Source organism: Podarcis filfolensis, assembly GCF_964270895.1.
Source record: "Podarcis filfolensis genome assembly, chromosome: 11".
NCBI lineage: Eukaryota > Metazoa > Chordata > Lepidosauria > Squamata > Lacertidae > Podarcis > Podarcis filfolensis.
The window spans coordinates 30,389,878-30,414,195 of NC_139613.1; the positions used below are offsets into that span (position 1 = coordinate 30,389,878).

The window sequence follows — 24,318 nt, forward strand, 5'->3', positions numbered from 1 at the left end:
AACGTAGGACACAGCTTGCCCACTTAGAAATACATTTTCCCTTTTGTGCCCCCTCTGCACATATGGACCTCCCAACCTCCGTCCCAATGCATTGTTAAAACCAAAAGGGGCAATATCGAGGCGGCAGTGGAGCGCGAGATTGAAGGATTTAATCCCAGAGCGGCAGATGCAAAGGGCATCCTGAGATGGGACTCTGTCTCCCGTCCACTCGGCGGAAGGATATGTTGGCGCTGTGCCGCAGCGGCCTCGGCGCGTGCTCGACGTAGGCGCTCTCGAGGCCTGGAAGTATCTGGGCATCTTCCCTCCTGCCGCTACGGCCGAACATGGAAGCGCGCGAGCCGGGTAAGGTCCGTGCGCCGCCCCTCGTGGAGAGTCTTGCGCGCTCGCTGGAGCTGAGAGGGCAGAGAGAGGCTCTAGCAGCCCCTTCTTCCCTCCTCATAGCCGGGTTGGTCCCGCCCCGTTGAGCCCCGGCAGACCGTCGTCTGGCTCCCAATTATTTATTAACAACAAAAATACCCTTCCTTCCATTTTACTGCTGAAATTTTCGAAAAAAAGCGCAGCCGAGCGGGGGACGGGGGCGTTGTAGAAACCGTTTTGTCAGTATGGATAAAAAAACTCAAGTTCCTCGGTGGGGAGTGCAAATATTTCGGATTTTGAGGGGGGTTTCTGGTAGAAAAATAGCCAAAGGAGATTCCCAAAGCTCTGACCTCCGCACACCCGTGATGTACAAAGTGAGGTCAAGCATTCCTATCCGTTACAAAAAGAGAAACAACATGAAGCCACTGAGAGAGAAGGGAAGCAACGGCTGGTGGTGTCCATTTTGAAACATGAAAAAAGCGCTGCCAGGATTAAACTAGGGCAGTCTTTCCTCCTGCTTGTTAACCTGCAGGTATTCTGGACGCCGATTTCCATTAGGCCCAGTACTGTGGCCAGTGGTAAAATAGGGGAGACAGTGTGGTATAGTGGTTAGAGCTCTGGTTCAGGACCCAGGAGACTAGGGTTCAAATTCTGACTCGGCCATTGAAGTTCACTGGGCGACCTCGGACCACACTCTGAGCCTCACTTAACCTCACAGGCATGCGTGGATAAAATGGGGAGGAGAAGTATGTATGTTGCCTTGAGCTCCTTGGAGGAAAGGTGGGATATAAATACAGAAAAGCCAAGGTCAGACACCTGATCTATCCAGTACTGTCTATACTGACTGGTGCTCTATGGTTTCAGACAGGACATTCCCAGGATTGAACCTGGAACTTGCCACTGAGCTATGGCACTTCCCCAAAGTGATGTTGAGGGTTGTAGTCCAATAATATTTGGAGGGCAACGGTTTGGGAAAGGCTGAAATAGAAACTTCCACATGTTTTTGAGTGAAGATTTCCTTCCAGCCACCATGCATTGTGGTTTCTCTTTCTCCTTTTTTGCATGCACATGCTTGGTTGGTTGCTTCTTGGGTGCACCTGCTAGAATGAGGAGCAGGGCAGGTGTGCTGGTGCAAATATTAACCTTTTGTTCTCTATACATAAATCACTGCTCACCTCTGTGGTCAGCTTGTGTGGGTAAGTGTAACATCTGTTGTGGAGACTTGACTGGAAGAGTGAAAAAAGCTATTTTGATTATTAGGAATAAATCAAGAGGATGCTGTTTTTCTAATCAGAGAAGCAATTGCTGCAATGTTACATACAAGACCCCGTGTCAGATAGTTTAATTGAAACACAGACAGAGAAAGAAATGGAGTGTCTTCAGAAATTAAACACATTACCACCTCTTAAAGTTATTGATTTGTTTTGAGGGCTATGTTGCTAATGCTCCCACAGCTTTTTTATGATATGAAACTGAAGAGCATGTATGACTGAAGAGCAATTTGCCTGTAATAACCTGGTTCCATTTGTTGACAAACCCATGCCTCTCTCCACAAAAGCAAAACCTGCCACTTACTGGATTAGATTAATCTCTTACAACTTCTGATCTGGATGGTTGGTGGATCTCTTGTTCCATGCATACATACCTCACATAGTGCTACATTGGGCCTTCTAGGTAGTGGTGTCCACTATAGAATGCTCTCCCATCATATTTCAAGGAGTTAAATAACTCTACAACTTTTCGAAGACATCTGAAGGCAACCCTGTATAGAGAAGTTTTTATACCCCAGCTGGACGGGGTGAAAATAATAAATAAATATTATTATTAATGTTTGATGTTTTCTTATGCTTTTATATAGGTTGGAAGCCGCCCAGAGTGGCTGGGGCAACTCAGTAAGATGGGTGGGGTACAAATAATAACTTGTTGTCGTTAATTTCCACAAATTGGGAAATCTTAGTATCATCTACACTGACTGGCAGCAACTCTCTAATACTTTAAGCATGGCACTCTCCCAGCACTACCTGGAGATGCCAAGGATTACACCTGGGACCTTCTGCATGCAAAGCAGATGCTGTGCCACTAAGCTGTAGCCCTTCCCCTTCAGAAGTTCCACTTGACTGTGATTCCTAGAAGACCCTGCTCCCTGCCTTGCAGGCCTTTTCCCACCTGGCCTGGGAGGGTGAGGCCCTGACTGACTACAAAAGCTGCTGAATTCTTGGGCTGGCATAGTGTTTAGGGGCTTTCGTTGAGGTGTGGGATAGTTGCTGCTATTGATGTTATTTTTTAAATTGTTTACAACTACTGTTGTTTGTAATTATGTGGGGTTTTTGTATGTTGTAAGCAGCCTTGAGTGTGGTTTTAAGTTTGGAAAGGTGACATACAAATGAAATGAAGGACTGACTGATTAGCCTTTATGTTCAAATCTTTCCTTTATTGTCAATAATAGCTTATTTTATTCCTACTTTAATGCTAGATATTATTTCTGTTTCACATTAGTTGTCTCTATTCCCACACACACACGGCTTAATAAGCTTTTGTAAGCTGTCTAACATTGACATTTACTCCCTCTAATGTTCTCAACATAGGGTGTTGGAGTGAAAATATATTGGATTATTTCCTGAATGCCAAACAAATTAAAACAAGAGATGGAGCTGAAATCATCTGGTACCATAGAGCAAATAATAAGTTACAAATGACAGAGGCGATACAGAGTAAGTATTTGCTGGACAATATATTTGAAAACAGACCAACTGTTAACTGAGAATATGATAAAAGTGGTTTATTTTAGTTTCACAATGTATCATGGAAGCACTTCTGAGGCCAGAGTTGAATTACCAGAGCGTTGCATGTGGTTTGTTAGAAGAATAGTTTGTTTCTTTTGTGATCATCAAATCAGAGAGCTACTCAGTTGCCTGGCAGCCATGCCACTTCAGAAATGCATTTCTAGCCCTTATGTTTTGAGACAATATGTGAAAAACATGAGTACATCATAAGCTTTATGCAACATTTTCTGAAGGCATTCCATTGTGGCTGCAATTATTTATTATATAACACCCTTTAAGCAAATTTCCAAGATGGGAAAGGCAGAGAACCTTATGGCACGAGCCCATCCTGAACAGCAGAGAAGAGATTGCATGGAATGATGGTGGTAAAATATTTGAACCCCCAGTCTAGGTATGTGACAGCAGTGGTGGAAAACCAATGTCCTTCAAGATGTTGCTAGAGTATACCTCTTGTCATCCCATTGGCCATGGTAACGGGGGCTGATGGTAGCTGAAGTCCAGCAACATTTAGAGGGGTCACAGGTATCCTGCCTGCTCGGCTACAGGTAGAGGCGTACCTAGGTTCCCTTGCGCCCTTGGCAAGGAGATATATTGGTGCCCCCATCTCCATAAAAAAAGCATGATGTAATTAAATAATCACAAAAGACTTAAACTGGGGGCTTAACAGCAAATTCTATAAATGTCTACTCATGAGTACATATCACCAAGTTCAATGGGGCTTACTCTGAGGAAACTGGGTACACAGGACTGCAGCCTAAATCTGGCATGCCAGAGGCAGGAACTTCTGAGAATACCTCACTTCCCTTTTAGTGCAGAAAGGAGGTTGCACACTTTACTCAGAAGTAAGCAGCACTTAAGTCGATGGCTTTTGCTCTCTGGGATAAGCATGCAGCAGCACACACACTGGAAATCAGTTAAGGTGAGAAAGAAACCAGGGATATTAGATATTTGAAGATGGCTATCATATCTTCTCTAAGTCCCTCTTTTCCAGGCTAAACATACCAAATGCCCTCAACCATTTTTCATTATGCTTGATTTCCAGGCACTTCAACATCTTGGTTGCCCTCCTCTGCACATGTTCCAGCTTGTCAATATCCTCCTTAAATTGTGGCTCCAATAACTGGACACAGTACTTCACGTGTGTGACCAAGGCAGAATAGAGCAGGACTGTTACTTCCATTGATCAGGACACATTGATCAACTCTGCTGATGTAGCCAATAATAGCAATAGCTTTTTTTTGCTTTTTCTTTCTTTCTTTTTTTTTTTGGCTGCTACATCACACTGTGGACTCACGTTAAACTTGGGGCCTACTAAGACCCCTAGATCATTTTCACATGCAAATCAGGTGCCCCCCATCTTATATTTGTGTAGCTGGCTCTTCCTGCTGAAGTGTAGAACCTTGTATTTGTCCCTTAGTTTGGGCCAATCTGTTGATGTCATATTGAATCCCGATTCTGTCCTGCAACATTAGTTACCCCTCCCATTTTTGTGTCATCTGCATGTTTGATGAGCATCCCCTCAATACCTTCATCCAAGTAATTTATAATTTGGAATAGGTGCAAGTCTCTCCTTGTCCTGCCCTACTCCAGAACTCTCTTTTTGTGGGGACATACCATTTTAAATTACACCAGTTTAAGTTCTGGCTGAGTCCCAGTTGAGCAAGGTTGAGGGACTTGCTCCAGCATAGCCCCAGCTTCATTCAAGATTTGCCAGATTAAAATTTGTTAATTTTGGCAGATCCTGGGTTGGAATTGCACTCTAAATCTATAACCCTAATCCCATTGACCTGGGAATAGGACCCATTTAATCCAATGGGACTTGCTTTGGAGTAGATATGGTTAGGACTGGAGCCTAAATTGTTTGCCTTAAAAAGCACAAACATGAGAAATTAATTAAGTAGCTTCTGTGGAGTACAAAATAAAGAGAAGAATGCAATTAGTGTGCCTTTCAATTTACTGCCCACTCACAAATTAACTTGTCAACTGTTTTTTAAAGCAAAGATTCTTAAGCTTAATGTTTTAAGCTAGATACTTCTATTCCAGCAAACAACCCTGCTCTACGGTGTGATTAGGAAATATTTGTATTTATGAATATATTTAAAATAACACTGACAAGTCTATCTAAGTGAATGCAATAGTCCTGGTTTCCCCAAGCCTCCCAGATGAGGTATGTGAGCAGAGATATGAATCTATGTTTCCACTGTCTGTGTCTAGTGATCTCCTTCAAGTGGATTAAACTGACTCTTAAGTGATACATAAATGTTAGATAGCAATACAATTTATCCATGATAAATTTAAATGTCACAACACTGCTTGTTTTACTTTTTCTGTTTTTGTAAACAAACAGGTCCAGCTCACATGATAGAGGCTGATGTTCTTCTTTGTGAAGAAGAGGGAAGTGGTGAGCCCATCATGGCTCATCCACCTGAAACCAGTAGTGATAACACATTAAAGGAATGGCTGAATGAAATTAAAAACACTAGCAAGGGCATCAAGCTTGATTTTAAAAGGTATTTGGAAAATATATAGATAAATGTTTGTAAGATTAAGGGTGCAGTCCTAAATGCACACATGCTTACTAAGAAGTAAGTTCCATTGAGCTTAGTGGGACTGTCTTCCCAGTAAACTTGCATAGAATTGCACAAGTACAATTCTACAGTTCTGTCTTAACAGTAATTATAACATTAGATATAGCCAACAGCAAACCCGTTATTATCTCTTAAGTTTTAAAGCATTTTAGGATACAATAAAAGAAAGCATTTTGCTTAGGTTAAACATTCTCCCCTGCAAAATTCCTCAGTTCCCCCCTTTCCCACTTTCATGTGATCTGCAGCCTCAGGTTTAGTCCATTGCATTTTCTCTTAATATAATTTATACCTTATCCTTCTTATTCAATACAGTACAACAAGGCAGCTTACAAAAACTAAAATTACAGATAAAAGCAAGACCAACGAGACATTAAGAAATGGTCACATGCAGCTAGAATATATGATGTTACAATGTAGCTGTTATAGATATTAGAATAGAGCTGGAACCATAAAGCATCACACTATATTTAATGATGTTTAATTTAACATGTATGTGGTACAAAAGTATTAATCACTTTACAGTCTGTGTTATCATGGTTAATTTGCTGAGCTGGAATTTAATGGTGTAAGAATCTTTAGAAGCTGACAATAAAGAGCATTATATGAATCAATCCTAGTGTTACAGATAAGCGAGTAGCGCTGTGGTCTAAACCACTGAGCCTTGGACTTGCCGATCAAAAGGTCGGCGGTTTGAATCCCCATGATGGGGTGAGCTCCCATTGCTCGGTCCCAGCTCCTGCCAACCTAGCAGTTCGAAAGCACACCAAAAGTGCAAGTAGATTAATAGGTACCGCTCTGGCGGGAAGGTAAACAGTGTTTCCTTGCGTTGCTCTGGTGTCAGCGTTCTGTTGCGCCAGAAGCGGCTTAGTCATGCTAACCACATGACCCAGAAAAACTGTCTGCAGAGTGGACAGACGCCAGCTCCCTTGGGCTGTAAAGCGAGATGAGCGCCGCAACCCCAGAGTCATTTGTGATTGGTCTTAACTGTCAGGAGTTCCTATACCTTTACTAAGATGTATTCATACTACTTGTTCTGTCTTTACAGCCTAGCAGCTGTTAATCCATCAATGAAGCTTCTTGGAGACATAAAACTCAGGCAACCAGTTTGGATTAATGCAGACATTCTTCCTGGACCAAATGGAAGTAATTGTGTAGTAGATGCAAAGGGGTTTCTAGACACTGTGATAACATTTTTTCCAGATGTAACTTTGTCATTAGGATGGACAACTGGGTGGATTAATCTAAAATGCAATAAAGGTAAGAATAAATATTGGAATGCTTTGCAAGAATTCATCCACCTAATACTATGCAAGATACAATATCATGCAGTTAATTTACCTAACAGTATGCATTCTAGGAAATTATGTCAAGCGGTTATCATTGACATAGTTTATATTTTAAATTTTAATTTGTGTTTCCTTGTACTTGGTTATCCTAGTTGTCTATCTGCTGCTTTCAGGTTTGGGACCTCTGATGCTGTGATGCATTCCCCCCATTAAATAAAATTAGGAAAGCTGCTCTGTGCGTGCAAAAGAATGAGCATGCAGAGCTGCCCACTTAAATTAAGTGAAAGTAACTTACTGTGAATTACTGTAACATGTGAAGTGTGCCTGGGTCATGTTAAAATCCAGAACCGTTATCTTCTATATGCCTGTACACACAGCACATTATGAAACCTGTTTTCCCAGCTATTTGAAAATAAATGTTCTAGGTTTGTATGCTCTGAAGCCAACAGGAATTTGAGTCTGGATTTAAGATTTCTGAGCCCATTTCACAGCTTGGTGCTCATTGTCTCTTCCCCTGGTGCCTAGTTCCTGAAAAATTATTTCTGATCATTAATATTTTGTGGTTGTAACTTTAAAAAAACCCACACATGCTGCTGAGATGGCAGAATAAGTGCTTCAATGAATTATGTGTTTTGTTATTTTTTTAGGCTATAGTTTAGCAATGGTGGAAGAGATGGCCAAGATATGTAGAGATCTTACTCAGCCAATAACATTTCCTGTTCGAGCTGCTTTGGTCCGTCAGTCAATACCTGAACTATTGTGGTTATTACAGCAGTCAAACAGGTATAGTTAACATCAATTGGGGTGATTTGGAGATTGGAGACCAACTGGGAGATTGGGGTGGCATGTAACAGTATGTTCATTGTCCATTGAGCATTTCTCCCTCATAGAATGAATGGAAAGCCTCTGTACACCAATAGCTTAGCATTAATGCTAGTTACCTTACTTTTTAGGAGGTGAAAAGTGAGTCTTATAGAGCAAAAAATACGGTAACTACTCATTAATTTTTTTAATCAGTGTGTCAGGTATATAGTTCAACATTTAAGTATTAAAGAGAAGGGTCGTGGCTCAATTGTAGAACAATTTGCTTTGCATGCAGAGGTTATTCAGTTCAATCCCTGGTTCCTCAAGGTAGGGATGAAAATTGCCCCTATCCAAAACCCTGGAGAGTGAGTGTAGACAGTAGGCTAGATGGACGAAGGGGCAGACTTGGCATAAGGCAGCTTTTTGTGTTGGTGTTACTAATGATGGACATACTTGAACAAAAAGCAATGAGCTTGTGCACATATGCTTAAAAACTGTTGACAGAATGGAATGATTGTATAAGGCAACTTCAATATATGCCAAAAATACCTAGTATTTTTTTCTGACATTGTTGGAATTCCCCAGTTTGGACATAAAAAGGAACTTGGACTTAATGCAAGTCAACCATGATGCTGGTGTGCTAGAGGAAGGAGCTGTGCAATGATGTTGAGAAAATATTAGCAGAGACACTTCTATCATTTTAATAATGGATTCTGCCTATCTTAAATTTTAATATTAATGTTATTTGCTTAAGTTTTATGTAGACTTCTATAAAATTAAACCAAAGTTTTGGTGACTTTCATTCCAGATACACTCTGACAATTTGGACAGGAAAACATGATGACTATTCCGTAGAAGATCTGCTCTTCATCAGAGATAGCTTTGATAAAAGTAGAGTTTTTTATGATATCTTAGAACCACAAAAGTCTGAGTTTAGAAAGGCCATAGGAATGCAAATTGCGGCATAAAGAGAACAGACTGTGATCGGAGTTCATGTTTATGGAACGGGGCTTTTCCATATTCCGCTTCTCTTTGCAGTGCTCCTTGCTCACTCAATCTGCTTCTGGGGGTTGGGAATTCTTAGGATGGTATGGGAGTTGAGAGAGTTACACCTGGACATTAAATAGAACTTTTACTGTGGTTTTCCAGAAGTAGTTGTACTCTAACTCCCATATTCCCTGACCACTGGTCATGCTTGCAGTGCTGATGGGAACTGGGAATCAAACAAAATATTTGGAGGACCACAAGCTCCCCATCTCTGACCTAATCAATGCAAAAAAGTTACTGTTCTGGATACCATAGTGCCACTATCCCATGAATACACGAAGTATAATATACTGGAAATCCACTGATTGCTATACTTACCGCCATGTTAACTCATTGTATATATGATCCATTGCCTAAAGTGGAGCGCTATAATATACCCATCTTAGCCTCAGTCATGGAAACACACCTGAAGGTCTTACAGCCAGCACTTTTGATTCTGCAATACTCACCTAGTGCACTGAAAAGAGTGATGGAGCAGGTAGAACTACTATAGTGCAAGCCTATTTCATCAGATTAATGAAATTAACTGATGAATAAAACTTTTACTCAGCCCATAAAAGCCCCTCTAAAGCACATAAGGTAGTTTATATGTCATTCAGTTTATCAAACACATGTGGGGCATTATTGCCTGGTCTTCCTCGCCCCCCGAAAGATACGTACATTTTTATTCCTAACTTTGCTGTTGGCTGCTGTCAGCGAAGGGGACAGTTACAGCATTGACTAACATTTAAGAAAATGGATCTATTCAGTTAAACAGAGAAGTGATTCCTACCTCTCAAAAATAATTCAGATATCCAGGATTTTAGTGTAGCTGTGATTGGGCAGTAGCATTTCTTACTCCTAAAAGCAAAAGGTATATTTTTTTGACCTGAGTGTGGAAACATTTTAAAAATCACCCTGCCAGTGTCAATGCAAGTCTATCTGCATTTGAATCAAGAGTTGGCATACTTGATCTCTTACATACCAGGCTGCAACATTTGATAAACATCATACTATACTTAGTATTATAATAAAACTACAACAAGTATTTTTATTCATTCTATTATTTATTTCAGAGTTTTTGTACCCAGCTCTTCTACTGGAGCAAACACAACATACAGTATAAACAGTACTATAATCTAAAAACAAAATAAAATCATACATCCATTATAAAACAGCAGTACTTAGCCTCAACTCCAACTAGCAGCAACATCATCTGGTTTTAGTTTGATTCTGCTTCAAATTAATGTTTAATTGAAAGCAACTGCCACTTCAGTACATAATTCTCAAACATGTATTCCCTTTTAGTCTTCAGTGCTCAGGTCCCATGCTTTTTAAACTTTTACAGAAGGCAAATTCACATCCATCCACTTAAAATGTCATTTTTTTTCTTACCTGGATGTTAAGCTTATTGTGTTTTCTTCATTATCCACCTATTTGTAATCACAGAGCCTTTGGTTACAGTTTGAGTAGATTTATTTCTGTACTTTCCATAAACCTACTTTATGTTATCTCATAGAGCTCCCATACAAAGCTGGGCTGTTGTGCTTGGAAACTGAAGAATGTTATCCTTATGGGTGCATGTTATTTACTTTATATTACCAGCATTTGTGTGCACTAGAAAATACATAAATGAAACTGTAATCGTTCTAAAATGATTTGATGTTGCAGAAATCTCTTTCCTCAGACTCAATAAAACTGTTTTTGAAATTACCAGCATGTCTTTGATACAGTTTCTCCTACATTGTCAAAAGACAGCTACTTATTTCTGTAATAACTTTATTAACATTTAAAGCAAAATTATACAAATAACTTGTGGGAGTTAGATTTAGAAAGTTTGGCTGTTACTTTGATAAGCTGACAAATGCAAGAAAGCTTCCCAACACAAGACTTTTACAAGCTGAGTTCTATGGCACTTCATAGACTAGTAAACTAATCATGGCATAAGCTTTGGAGGATAAGAGTTCACTTTATCAGAAGGAGATTCTAATTCATGAACATTTAAGGATCTTTAAGTAAAGAATAACCTTTCAAAATTCTTATTAGGGCAATACCTTTTTTTAGGCTAACCAAAATGTCACCAAACAGTGTGCAAGCTTTCAAATTATCCTGACCTCTTTTTCAGGTTGTTATAAACAAATGGAGATGGCTGAGAGAAATTGGCTGGTGGTGGAGCCATGGAATCTGCGTCCAGTCACAGACTCAAGACAGAATGCAGGCAAAACTGTGCCCAAGGAACGGTGCTGGGGTTTTTCCTTAGGGGCAACCACCTCATGCCCTGCATTCCCGTCCCCCCACACCCTACACCTGCAACGATGGTCAGCAGCCCAGTTTCTAATTCCCACCCCAGAAAGCTCTCCACATCCTTTCCTGGAGCATGGCAGGGAGGGTGCAGGTGCACAAAAAGAAAGAAAGAAATGAACCATTGAGGAGAGAAAGGAGAGAAGCTGTCACCACTAAAGCAGCAGCATAATGGGGAAAGCCAGGGTGGTGGTGGTGGTAGGAGCGCCACCACATAGAGGAAGTGGGCAGAGACAGTGGGGAGATTAAGGCAATGGGATGGGGCGCACACTGATTTGGCCCAGGTCCCATTGGACAGCCGTGGTGGTCAGAGGTAGCAGCAGATATTATGATTAGGCTCTGCTAGATGCAATGCAGGTTTTAGGTTGGCCCAAAGGCTTCTGGGAAAAATGAACATACAATGGTCCCACCAAACTTGGGAAGATATTTTTAAAATATTAAGTAGGCAAAGCACACCAGCTCTTTGGTAGGTGGAAAACAGGAATTTGTTTTTGTCACAGTCCACTATAAATAGAAAGCTAAAATGTATCTCATGTCTGTAGAATATATCATCTCATAAAAAGTTACAAGTTACAACCTAGTGCATAGAGGAAGAGTGTAACAAAAGCTTAGAGAAATTGTCAGACTGCACAAATAAATGATTGTACAGTGGTACCTCGGTTTACGAACTTAATCGGTTCCGGAAGTCCGTTCTTAAACCGAAACTGTTCTTAAATCGAGGCACACTTTCCCTTATGAGGCCTCCCGCTGCCAGTGCCCTTCCACCGTTCGGCTTCCGTTCATAAACAGAGGTAAAGTTCGCAAACTGGGACACTACTTCCAGTTTTGCAGAGCTCGTAAACTGAAAAGTTCGTAAGCAGGGCTGTTGTTAAACTGAGATACCACTGTAGTGGGAAATAGCTTTGCAGTGGAAGAAACACCACTGTTGCTTTGTTTTCAACCTATGCATTAATTCAGTGCATTTTGGATTCTATATTGGCAGGATTGCTAATACATCAGCTTCTGTGAGAAGTCATTACATTTTGCTTAAACTGGTATGACGTCAACTCTATGATTCTATGAGGATAAAATCAGATAGATGATAGATCTATAGATAGATGATAGCTGTAACATGTATAGAACTAAATCTTGCCAGATTAGCATTATGCTCAGGTCATCAAGGAAAACCATTCCAAAAGATCTAGTGCTGAATCTTTGTATGTCTCAATAGTCGCATTGTTTCCATATATTGCTCAGCTTGCCTGTATACAGTGCAAGGAAATCCACAGTGTGAGCATTAAGGAATATGCCAAACTAATTCCCCATTACATCTTAAAATTCTGGATGGGTTTTGAAGCTTAGAATCACAACTGAAAAGGAAACTCATACTGTTTCATTTTGAAATGCATTTGATAAATTCTGTGGCAATTTCCAACCTACATTTGCTTCTCTGCAAGGTGAATTTTTCTTTCAAAGAGAACAATTCTCCCATCTCTTTTGATGACAGTGGTTTTGATACTGGAAAACTCATTATTCCCTTAATCCTTTTTCTTATAACCTGAAATGTCAAACCCTTGGATGACATTGAACTGCCCACATTTGCATCTGTTTACACAGTGTTCAGGGAGCAGACTGGAATGAGTCAAGGTAAGTTCTTTTCTCTTAAATATATGCCTATCCATTTGAAAATGCACATACTTCTACATAAATGTTGGGAGGGGGCGGTTAGGCAGTAGAGAACCCACGTATGAATTCATATAAAATACATGATTTACATGTGGAATTACAGGTTTATCACAAAACATCAAACGATTCAAAAGGATATACAATTTTGAATTTATAAAAATAAATTACATATAAATAAAAGCATGAGAAAGTTTCCTGAAAGCTACTGGTACTACATTTCAGTCTTTGTAAGGAAGTTATTTTACAAAATTTATCAGATACAGGTATATAAATATTGTACAATATTGGGGGGGGACCAAAGAGATGTTTACTTCAATCACTCTATGATACGTGCATGAAGGGGAAAGGTAAAGTTTCCCCCTGTTGTCCACACATTCAGCAGACCATTTTAAAAGGAGCCCATGTGCTGCAGTTGTACACATGTCTGGTCCTTGCTCAAATAAAACCCCAATCAGGTAGTCTCCTTTGCCACAATCCACTCAATATGTGGACGCCAGGGGTAAGATTGTCATATCTACACATACTGTGCATCTGGAGAACTTGCAGGTTAACAGCCCTCAAATGAGGCAACTGGTATGACATGAAAACATTTACTTATCATGATTAGATCAACATGATCTATTCTATTAGTGAGAGAGAAAACAAACTAAAGTGGAGCATTTAAGACTGCTTCAGATATGAAATAACTTCGCAAACAAAAATAATTTCCAGTGCATATGTTCCTACCTTGATTATGAAAAATATAGATTATAACAATGATTTTCATTTCCAGGAGGGTACTGTTCTGTGTTTGCAAGGCGACTTAGGGCGCCTGGTCAATATTTTCTCAAAATCATGTTTCTTTGAAAGCTTCGGCTGCATACTCCAAAACCAAGTAGATGCAACAGAAACAATCTCAAGTCTATACTCATCTTTCTGAGATATAACATGGAACTTACCAGCTGAATGTAAAAATTATTTAAGTTGCTAACTTTTAAGAGGGGTTATGAGCCACTACTGAGTTTTCCTCCCAGACCAAATGCTTTTATTTGGTGGTACACCCCTTAGGGAAAATTCTTGCTCAATGCCAGAAGTTTCACTAGCTTCCTGGTACCATTCTTAGTCTATCTGCTCATTGTAGCTACCGCTTTTATCTATTACTTCCTTATTTTCAACTGTGGGTGCCATGCACTAGGGTGTTCTTATAAATGTTGGTGGCAAGTGCAGGTATCTATGAGGTCTGGCATTATTCATATGTTTTTGTGCTGTGAGTAGCTTCTCAAGCCCAGCATGTAAACAGCTGAGCTATACAAGTGTGTCATCAGCAGTCATAGGACTGCCTCAGCCCATGACACCCACAGCTGGAAGTCAAGACAGATTGACTCACATCTGTGGCTGCATAATGGGACATATGTCAGTGAACAAATATGAACACACCATGGAAGAAGAGTCAGCCTAACTGAAATTAATGGCTGTGGGTGTCATTTTCCAATATCAGTAGTTTCCAAAAAATACCCGTTGAAGCTTATGATTTGCCTTTGTCGTTTCGTAATTTGTCAGGAGTCAACAATTATTTTAATATACACAATTCATCTTTTTTTAAAAAATAAAAGCCATGATATCTGTTATAGCCTTGTTTTCAAAGTAGGAACACGGAATGCAGTGTTTAAAAAAGTGCACACAGTAACTAGACATCTTAGCTACACTCAATTCTTGCTATGTTTTGGGTCATATGGATGCAGTGGAAGGGTTGTCAGAGGCAATCCAGTGCTTCCACTGTTACACCCACACCATCCCAGCTCAGTCCTAGTTCCATTTAGCAGCACTAATGATGGTGTCAGGAGGACAGCTCCCCGCCCCCCCATCACACACGCTGCTACGGCTTTTATCTAGGCTGAGCCCATATTGTTTAATTGGTTGTTATTATTTAAATTAAATTTCTGACACACCCTTCCTTCCAAATGAACACAGGGCAGCAAAGTAGCAAAGCAATACATTTACAAATAATTTAACCCCCCCCCATTTTAAAACAATTAAAACTGTCTTAATTAGTGCAATGAAGGCTCAAATTAGTATTTGCTGCTCTATGTCTGATAGCTGCTTTGCTTTAAAATTTGCCTCAAATACTTAGGAAGTTAACACAGTTTTTACTGCCTCCCATTTGGGTGGTACCAGTTGCTATTTGATGGTTCAGCTCCCCTTTATTGCTAAGCCAAAGGCCATTGCCAATCATTCAGGAGTACAATAGAAAAAAAAACCCACAGAACACTGCTCAAAATATTATAAATATCACAATGCGTTGCAATATCAGATCTTTTCCAATAATAAAAAAACTATTAAACTCATTAGAGAAATGAGTCATAATTATAAATGCTCATTTATAATTCATTCAGCACTACTATCTGGAATGCTTTACTCTACTTTATTAGGAAGGAAAGGAAGCAGATTTGCTGGGGATAAGAAGCCCCACTAACCTTACAACCTCCCCCATTTTGTTCAATAGTGCTGTTGTTTTCTGCTATGGGTTCTATGGAGACCAGGGGTGGAGGTTCATTCACGGCTTCCCTCCTCAGATCACCCTGTTCTTTTTGAGATGACAGACATGGGGGGAAATATATACCTGAACCTTTTTTGAATATTAATTCCCACAATAACTCCTCATCTGCAGGAAGGTAAGAAAACAGAAAGGTGGTGAGGTTGGAAGACAAGAACATGAGATAGCATGGGATGCTGGGTAAAGCACCGTTTTGGGGACAGCCTTGGAGTTGGTGGAAATAACAGGTGAAGAGGCTATAAGTGAGAACCTGGATATGGATGAGAATCTGTTTGTAACAGAAACATTGTATAGCTGCATATTAATTAGTATAGAATAGCTGTCTTCTTTACTATGGATCTACTCTCTTTGTGTAAGCGAGTAAGCCAAAGCACTACTAGCCACCCTGAACAGAATATTGTTAATTATTCAGGGCCATCAGTCAATAACATTTGCTTTCTGATTAGATCAGAAATTACTGAAAGATTAAAGCCACAAAACATTTTCAAGTAACAACATAGTGCCAGTTATCAGCGAACACAGAAATCTGATAAATGTTTCACAGGAACTGTTCCAGTACAAAACACTAATGCTGACATTTACAATATCAGCACTCTTTCCCACTCCAATAAAACGCAAGTAAACAACAGAGCTGCTTTTCACAGCAAATGTCTGTAGGATGTGAAAGATCTGGAGCAAAGATAAAAAAACACCTGCCCCAATTTAGCAAGGTCTATGCTGCATGAGGAATAGAATAATAATAATAATAATAATAATAATAATAATAATAATAATAATAATACTTTATTACTTATACCCCACCCTTTTGGCTGGGCAGCTCCCAACATAACATAAAAAACACAGTGATACATCAAACATTAAAAACTTCCTGATACAGGGCTGTCTTCAGAAAGCCATGTATTTATTTCTTTGTCATCTGATGGGAGGATGCTCACAGGGCAGGTGCAACTACTGAGAAGACCCTCTGTCTGGTTCCCTGTAACTTTACTTCAGTGAGGGAACCACCAGAAGGCCCTCAGAACTGGACCTCAGTGTCTAGGCTGAATGATGGGGGTGGAGACACTCTTTCAGGTATGTTGAGTTGGATTTTTGTTTTAATGCACATCCCCATTTAGAGGAACCAGAAGCTACATAAACCAGAACAGGGGGCAGGCGGGCTGTGTAACTGCATTCAAAGGGGAGAAAGGTGAGATCATTATGCCTTTACCACACTTGAATTGTAACAATAGCTACTGGAGGTCTATAGCCAGTGTTTTGGCTAGTTTTTTCTAACACACTCCCATCCCCAAAGCCAGTCCACCCATGAGGCAAGGTGAGGCAACCACCTCAGATGGTAGGATTCATAAATGATGTAGATCTTTATTCCCCACTTGTTCCTGATGTTGACCTTCTCTTCCTTCTTCTTCCCTTCCAGGGAGGGGAAGTGCCATTTTACAGTTTGCCTCAGGTGCCAAAATGTATTGGACCAGCCCTTCCTGTCCCACAAACAATGGATCATGGGAGAAATCTCTCCCACAGTCCCAAACAGAAATACTGTCTCTCTCACCATTTTTTTCTGTTACCTTCTGACTCGTCTCTACCCTAGCTGACATTTTGGTGGCAGCTTCTTTTTCATAATCCCAGACTACATAGTCCCTGCCAACGTGCACATCAAAGAAACTTGTCTGCCAGGCACTCCATGATAACACCCAATTTTGCCAAGATCCTGTTTTAATGATCCATGCATGCACACACAAATACACACAGTTGGAGAGAAGTCACATGAGAATTGATTGCATACAATCAGTTGTCATTGCAAAGAGCAGCTTGCTAATTCAGAAGAGGTAGATGACAGCAGCAAAAGTAATGGGGAGGGGACTCAGCTTCCCTTCTTTGTCTCATACCGTTGCTGCTTCTCTCTGTCTTCCCCAGTGCCTTTGAGACTTTAAGGGAGAAAGGGAAGGAACAAATGCAAGACCTGGTGGAGGAGATATCTCTAAGTGCACAAAACAATACATTTAACAGCCTCAGTATGTTTTGATTAAAATCTGTGTCAGGGATACAGTAAAACAATAATGCTTTATGTTCTCAAATAACACTTTGAGAACACTTTCTGATTACAGCACCCTGAAAAAGATTTTTATTGAAACGTATTAAGTATAATAAATTACTGTTTGGTGCACATAGGGCTCCATTTCTTCCCACTTTTCCCCTCATAGTGATTCCTCACCCTAATGGCTATATTATTTAGGCATCTATCACAAAAGATTCCCACAATCCATCGAATCCTATAAATTCAAGAATGTGGCCAGAGGGAAAGAAAGTGTTTGGGGATTAAAAAACCAAAAAAAGCAGCAAAAGCTAGAGTTTAATGCAGTAAAATGACACCAGTATATCTTCATTACTTCCATGGTTGCTCCTCTGCCCCAAAATGTATTAAATAAATACTCAAGATGAACAAACAACAAAAGCTTCCAAAATTTAAACAGAAAAACATTCACTCTGCAAAACTGGAGACGTTTGTTGGATTTTACGGCACCTCTTCCATCTGTTATAAATTGGATGCAATACTTTTCTAAAATGTTGTTTTTTCTATTGTTCGTACATGTCCTGCCTTCCCCTCTAGTTGTTGCTAAAGCTTTATGCTTTTCCTTTGTTCAGTTCATTCACTTCTCTTTAGATGTTTGCAATCTTTCAAGAGAGGATACATTAATGTAAGAATAATAGACACTAGACATAATCCAGCACAGAATTAGGCATGACTAAACCTATTGAAATCAATGGGCTTGAACACATTCCCACTATGTACTGGGTTGTTCCCATTGTATAGCTGAACTGTCTGTTGCACAATATAGGATTTAGTTCTGTAACAGCTGTTTAAAAATAATCACACACTGTAGATAAGGCATTAGTAAACTTGCTGTAAGAGGCTGGGCCTAGTATTTGCAAACCCTAGAATGCCTTATCAGAAAATTCTGGTTTGTATTATCTATGCAGACAATGGAGAACCATATTCATTGTTTTCTCCATAGTAAGTTACAATGAAGGTAGCAATATTTTGAAATTATTCCTCTGCAACTAACCAGAACATTTTTTGCAGCTCAACTTCAAGGCTGATGTTCAATGAAGAGTTGGGGAGGGGGTGTTGCTACAGTCCAGTCCAGCCACTCTCACATTCCAAAATAATACTTGTTAGTGTGTACAAGTTGTATGCCACTGTTCCCCAGTAATCAACTAAAAATTTACCAGCTGTTTGATCTGTTCAGTTTGTAATGATTGCCTCCTTGTCAAGAGTGTTTTACTTTTGAAGTCTTTGGGGTAAATGGGTGCTGTTGGAATTAGGGTTTTTTGTCCACAAGAAACCACTGTATTAATCTTACAGATATCAGGGATTGGGGGATGAGGGTTCACATTTAAAGGGGGAAGAAAACAAGGTCTGGTCAGGGCAGTGTGATCTGAACCCCGCCTTTCTAAAATGGCATGATTTCTTCTGCTCAAGAAACTGGGAGGCATGTTTTCTATCAGTTCTCTGGAACTCAATGACAACGATGGAGACGGGGAGAGCAGCTTTTTCTTCCCTAGAAGCGATTTGCTGTCTTCAGTAAGAGGGCTTAAGCTAGTTGTTAGCTGTGAATCGGAACTGTAGTGATTTGCCCCCAGATTTCTTCTTTGAACAATGTTTTTCAAGGTGGAAACAAAGGTCATTTGGGCGGAATCTGGATTCTGGTCTACAGGAGCTTCGCTCTGATCTGCTGCAGCTTCGCTCCTATTGTGGTAAGTCTCACCAAAGAGTGACTGAGAATTTATCTCATCATACTCCATTTTTCTTGAGGCAGTTTGCTCAAAGTTTTTCAAGAAATTAAGAGTATCCTTTATATCAATGCTGTGGTGTCTGGTGATAAATCTCTTGGACAGGGCCAGGCTGTTGATTTTAAAACACAATTCTTCCTCTGGAGTTATGTCCTGAAGCTCTTCCTGTAAAGGGGATATTTGATTCTGATCAAAAAGTGAAGAGGAAGGCTTCATCCAAGGTTCAGAATATACGTGCTGCATCTGAGGTCCTGTGTGCGCCAAGTTGGGTTTTCTTGAAGGAGAATGTGGTTCAGGGGCATCTTCCTTTCTTCCAGGATGATTTGGTTCTTTAAAGTTAAAGAGACCCTTTTCTGTCTCCTTTGAGTTTGACTGTGGTGAGGGAGATGTTTTTATTTCTACATCTGATGGGGAAGTGCAAGAACTTGAAGAATGAGTTTCATCAGTGTCAGGAGGAGGAACATTTAAGTACTGCTTAATTCTTTGCCTCCCAGATGGAGACCTGTCTTTCGTAATGATTATGACTTCTTTCCCCCTTGCTTTGCAAGCATCTAGGAGAACCTTGAGGGTTTCCTTGTCCTCTGAATTCACTGAGTAAACAAGAACTGAATTGCCAGAATGGTCTTGCAGACTTATGTCTGCTCCACTTTTAAGCAGTAAAGAAACCACTTCAGGGCCAGCCTTCTGCAAGCAAGCATGCATTAAGGCTGTCTTCCCAGTTTTGTCCTGTATGTTTGGATCTGCCTTATTCTCCAGGAGGTACTTCACCATTTTGACTTTGCTAACACTCTGATGGTCCACATGCTTTGTCTTACAAGCAATCATTAAAGGGGTTTCACCACGGTCATTACTTTCGTTAATGTAGGCCCCACCTTCTAACAACAGCCTTGTGAGACGAAGTCTGCTTTGATAGACCGCTTTTATCAGAGAGTTTCCATCAGGTGAAAGCTCTATGACTTCTTCCATCTTCTCTGTTTTTGAAGACTGCAGCTCTTGGAAATGTTGCCTAATTTGGAGACAAACAGGAAAAATAATTAAGAATCTAATATATATTTTCATTTAGTAACAGGAAGATGAAAAAATGGGAGCCTCTATTAAACAGAACATTCTAATTTTGCAACACACACACACACACACACACACCTGTCTGCATGAAACAGTGCATTTACCTTGTATTCCTCAAGTTGACCTGGCACTAAAGGCTGAAATAATGCATTATATGTACTTAACAAAACTATGACAGGAAAAGCAGCTTTGGAATATAGTTATTTAGATTGGAGAAGTATCAGGAAGGAGGTTGCTTAAATCTTTCTCTACCTGATACTTTCCTATTGCAACTCCAGCTCTCATACTAAAAAAAATGAATATATAAATTAGTACTCCACTTTGGCCTGAGTCATACCCAGCGTTTGCTTTCTTATCTGATAATTGTTTCCATGAGTCTCGTGAATTATGTTAAAACTGACAAGAAGGCATGGAAGAATAAGGAAACTCAGAGAGGATGCATTGAGTGTTTCTAGTATGTTTGTTTGTGGTCAGCAAGTTGCTTACTAGAGGACCACTTAAGTAGGGAGTGGGGGCGATGGGCCATGCTACCACACATCACAACCCAAAGGTGCTTGAACAACAGGTTCTCATTGTAATTACCACCCCATACCTCTTGGTTGGCAACTAGAAACCAGCTTAGGATGCATCCTTACTCTTTTGTGAGGCTTCAGTCCTACCTAAGAGTAAGCCCAACTGAAACCAGAAGAACATACTTCTGTAAAGCATAGGTTGAGAGAAGCTGAGTAGTCGGTTAGAGTGTTGGACTAGGACTTGGGAGACCACTCAGCCATGGGTGTTCATAGGAATATAAGAAACCACCTTATACCAAGTCAGCTCATTGGTCTATTGAGCTCGGCATCATCTACACTGACTAGCAGCAGCCCTCCAGCATTTCCAGCCCTTCCTGGAGGTTGGACCTGGTGCCTTTGTTATGCAAAGCAGGTGCTCTGCCACTGAACTACAGCCCTTCCTAAGCTCATTGGGTTACCTTGGGTCAGTCATTGCCTCTCTGCCTGGCCTATGCCACATGCAGGGTTGTTGTGAGGATAAAATGAGGAGGGAGAACTTTGAGCTCCTTGGAGGAAAGGTGGGACAGAAATGTAATAAATAAATATACCCAGTATGCTCTCAGGCACACATACCAGGGAGTAAGTCCCCTTCAAATATGCAGCCCAAATCTATGCATACTTACTGACAGTGGTGCCAACATGAATAAAATATTGAGGAGGGGGCAGGCAAGCCCTGTCCTGCATAATCAACACAGTGCATGGCTAGTGACCCCCTCTAATATTTTATTGGGCGGCTGAAAGGACCTCCTATCTAAGTGGGGCTTACTCCCAGGTGAGTGTGCATAATATTGCAGCCTTCCTGGAGCTTCCTTATCATTAAATACATATCACTACTAAGCAGTGTGCACCATCCAAGGTTAGTTTAAAAAAAAAAAAGCACTGATATTTCTATTTTCTTAGGAAATAAAAATTCAGAGGCACCCTTACAGAAAATTTATTCTCCACCCAATTTGTAACCTGGCAAAACAGTCAGCCTTGCTCAGTACCACACAACAGTCTGCTCCATTTCACCGCTGCATCCCATAAACAATAAAAAGTAATTTCGTTTTAGTTAAATTTAACTGCTAATTGGAACACTGCAATTTGTATGCTCTTCTGCATGTCAGCGTGACCGCGCGGTGCAAAAAAAACAACAACAACCCAGCAACACTCTGAAGTAACTCCATTCATTTTAGTCCAGGGTATTTGCGATTTTTAAAATATTTCGGAAGTGCGCGGTTGCAAAAACGGAACTGGGAATCCGAACAGTGCTAGTAAAGAAAGGGTGTCGGACTGCACACTTTTGCAAGCCAGCAGCGAGCCTACGCCAGACTACAGTATATGCCTAATTAGAAGCCAGCACTACAGAAGTCAAAGAGTCGTGCTTCCTAATAAGTGAACCTAGGACCCTAGGTTAACAGCCGGCAGGCAATATACAAGGACACGGATTGCACCCCTTATTCCCTATTGCCTGCCCCCTTTGCACGCCCTCGGGAGACCCCTCACTCTCGCGCACTGCCGTCCCGACTCTCGAAGGGCGCGTCGCTGGCGGGAAAAATTTGCTCAGGGCGGCGTAGCTGTGCAGAGTCGCCAGGCGCGCTCGCCAAAACGCAGCGGCGGCGCCACCACGCCAAGGCACCGCTGGGTGAAGCAAGTTGTGCTGCCCTCAGGTAGGAAGGCAAGCGGCCCGGGGTCAACCCACCGCTCTCCGAGTCTCCCCTCCGCCCGCTTTACCTGCTCGAGGAGCCGGCAGCTGAGGGACGCCGAGCGGGAGAGCTGCTTTCTCTAGCGCGGGGGGCTCCTCTCTGCGCAGGAATTCAGGTCTTCTTAGTTCTCCATTGGCGGCTGCTGCTTGAAGCAATAGAGGGGAGTGAGGGGGAAGAAACGCCTCTGCTCGGCTGGCAGGCAGGCAGGCAGCGCCCCTGCTCTGGAGAGGCGGCTGTCAGCAGCGCTGGGGCGGCTTCGCCCACCTCTTGGGCGCGCCACCCACGCGCTGCTGAGCTCGGGCTCTAAGGACCCGCTGCCTCGCCGCTAGTCCCCGCTCCCCGGCCCCCGGTTGTCCAAGGGCGTCTGTTGCCTGCTCGTCCGCGCGGAACTAGCCAACTGCCGGCAAGGTGGGCTTGCTCGCTGCTCTTGCAGAAGGCGGGAAGCCAGCGGAGGCGGCGGTAGCGCGCGCGCGCGCTCTGTCCCTCCTCAGGGAAGATTGCGAGGCAGAGTCTGCTCCACGCATCCAGTCGGATTTGCGGCGTGCAGCCAACGCCTACGTTTGCTGGAAAGCAGGTCTCCCTGGAGTCAGTGGAGAGCGCACTCCCGAGGACACGTGTATAAGAAGACTGCGGCCTCTTAGGTTTTACATCTCCCCACCCCACCCCGGGCCCCAGAGGTCTTTTAGGAGCTGCGTCCCAGGCAGAAGTTCAACAGGTGCAGACTTTCCCTCGGACGCAGAGATGGCGAGAAGAAAGTTGCACCTGTTGAGTTTCTGCCGGGCAGAAAACTGTCAAAGGCAGCTTCTCCCACTTTGAGTGTCTTTGCCTTTCTAGTTTGTAAGGTTGGTGGCAGGTCCTGTCTCCTTCCTTTCCCCCATTGTTGTGAGACAGTTTGAGAGACAACATTTGTTTAGAAAGCGGGATAAAACACATAGATAATAAAGTACTACTAATAAAGCTTTTGTCAAGAAAAAGCTGACCATTGTGCTCTGCTTTAGACCACTTGCCCAAACATTAAAATTCATGGGTTGGATCAGAACATGGAGACAGAACTCTGCTGAAATCATCACTTTACCGACACACACACACCAACCCGGAGCCCTGCATTTGTAAATGGATGTGGTTGTGTGTATGAGACAGGTGGGTGGGTACTATTCTTACCATTTGTATGCTGCAGCCAACAATTTACCCCCAAGAATAAGGTTTTCTTTCCATGCTAGAAGGTGCAGCTGCCTAGTGATATTTTGACCAGTCTTCCATTAAGTTGTCTATTTCTTTTTCACTGGTTATAAGATTGACAGGTGCATAATGCAATCCTCTCACAGGAGGGAGAACTACTTCGGAACGCATGGTTGAGTGGGAAACACTTGTTGGAAAGTGTCCTCATGGCAAAATCCCTCTATCATATTTGGTAAAGGTGAAACACCTTGCCAGGATGTGATATCCCTGCATTGCTTGTTACAGTTTAATCTTCTCCTTTCCTTGCTTATTGAAATGTCTGAATCTATCTTGAAATATACAAGAGAGATGAAAGGTTACTGCAGCAGATGCTCACAAGCTGCTTGGTGTGCATGTTAAGCTGCAGGCACTAGGATAGTTACAGATAGCTGTGTCTGTACAAAAAAGGGCTCCGACCTGACTTGAAAACCACCTTTTTTTACTTAAGGATCATTAATGTGGTTGCCTGTCTCCCCTGTCCTGTCTACGGCGTTTGTGGAAATGATCTAATCTTTTCAGCATCCAGCTAGAGACTCTTTGTTTTGTAGTTTCTGCTTTTGCTGCTGGGGACAGACTATCACCAGCATATAACTCCAGTGCTTAAAAGCCTGCACTGACTGTCTACACACGACTGGTCTAGGTTCAAGTTTATTGTATTAATTTACAA

General features: G+C 41.5%; 2 protein-coding genes across 13 annotated transcripts; one reads left to right on the forward strand and one right to left on the reverse strand.

The window, feature by feature from the left end:
• The first annotated feature begins 93 nt into the window (after positions 1-93).
• FAM151B (family with sequence similarity 151 member B) lies at positions 94-18,576 on the forward strand. Of its 12 annotated transcripts, none has more exons than XM_083577427.1 (9): positions 94-347; positions 2,943-3,068; positions 5,488-5,650; positions 6,774-6,985; positions 7,662-7,797; positions 8,627-8,709; positions 10,970-11,084; positions 12,742-12,771; positions 16,758-18,576. In XM_083577427.1, the coding sequence occupies exons 2-9, from the start codon at positions 3,050-3,052 to the stop codon at positions 16,930-16,932; spliced, it is 933 nt and encodes a 310-aa protein (XP_083433553.1). In that variant the 5' UTR covers positions 94-347; positions 2,943-3,049; the 3' UTR covers positions 16,933-18,576. The 12 variants fall into 12 exon arrangements, 10 of the variants coding, with proteins under 10 accessions (XP_083433553.1, XP_083433551.1, XP_083433547.1 ...); XM_083577425.1 differs by having other exon boundaries at positions 95-342; XM_083577428.1 differs by lacking the exon at positions 94-347 and adding an exon at positions 422-445.
• ANKRD34B (ankyrin repeat domain 34B) lies at positions 18,557-23,052 on the reverse strand (the record flags this gene model as incomplete). The annotated part of the gene is made up of 2 exons (XM_083577411.1): positions 22,462-23,052; positions 18,557-20,138 (listed from the first exon to the last, which is right to left on the reverse strand). Exon 2 carries the CDS (start codon positions 20,096-20,098, stop codon positions 18,557-18,559), a length of 1,542 nt encoding a protein of 513 aa, XP_083433537.1. The 5' UTR covers positions 20,099-20,138; positions 22,462-23,052.
• Between the last annotated feature and the right edge of the window lie 1,266 nt (positions 23,053-24,318).

Excerpts from the sequence above, each read along its gene's own strand:
- FAM151B (XM_083577419.1), top strand. The coding sequence starts at position 1,355 with ATGTTTTTGAGTGAAGATTTCCTTCCAGCCACCATGCATTGTGGTTTC. Across the intron at positions 5,651-6,773 it reads ATCAAGCTTGATTTTAAAAG|CCTAGCAGCTGTTAATCCAT; the intron begins GTATTTGGAAAA and ends CTGTCTTTACAG. Across the intron at positions 12,772-16,757 it reads GCAGACTGGAATGAGTCAAG|GGAGGGGAAGTGCCATTTTA; the intron begins GTAAGTTCTTTT and ends CTTCCCTTCCAG.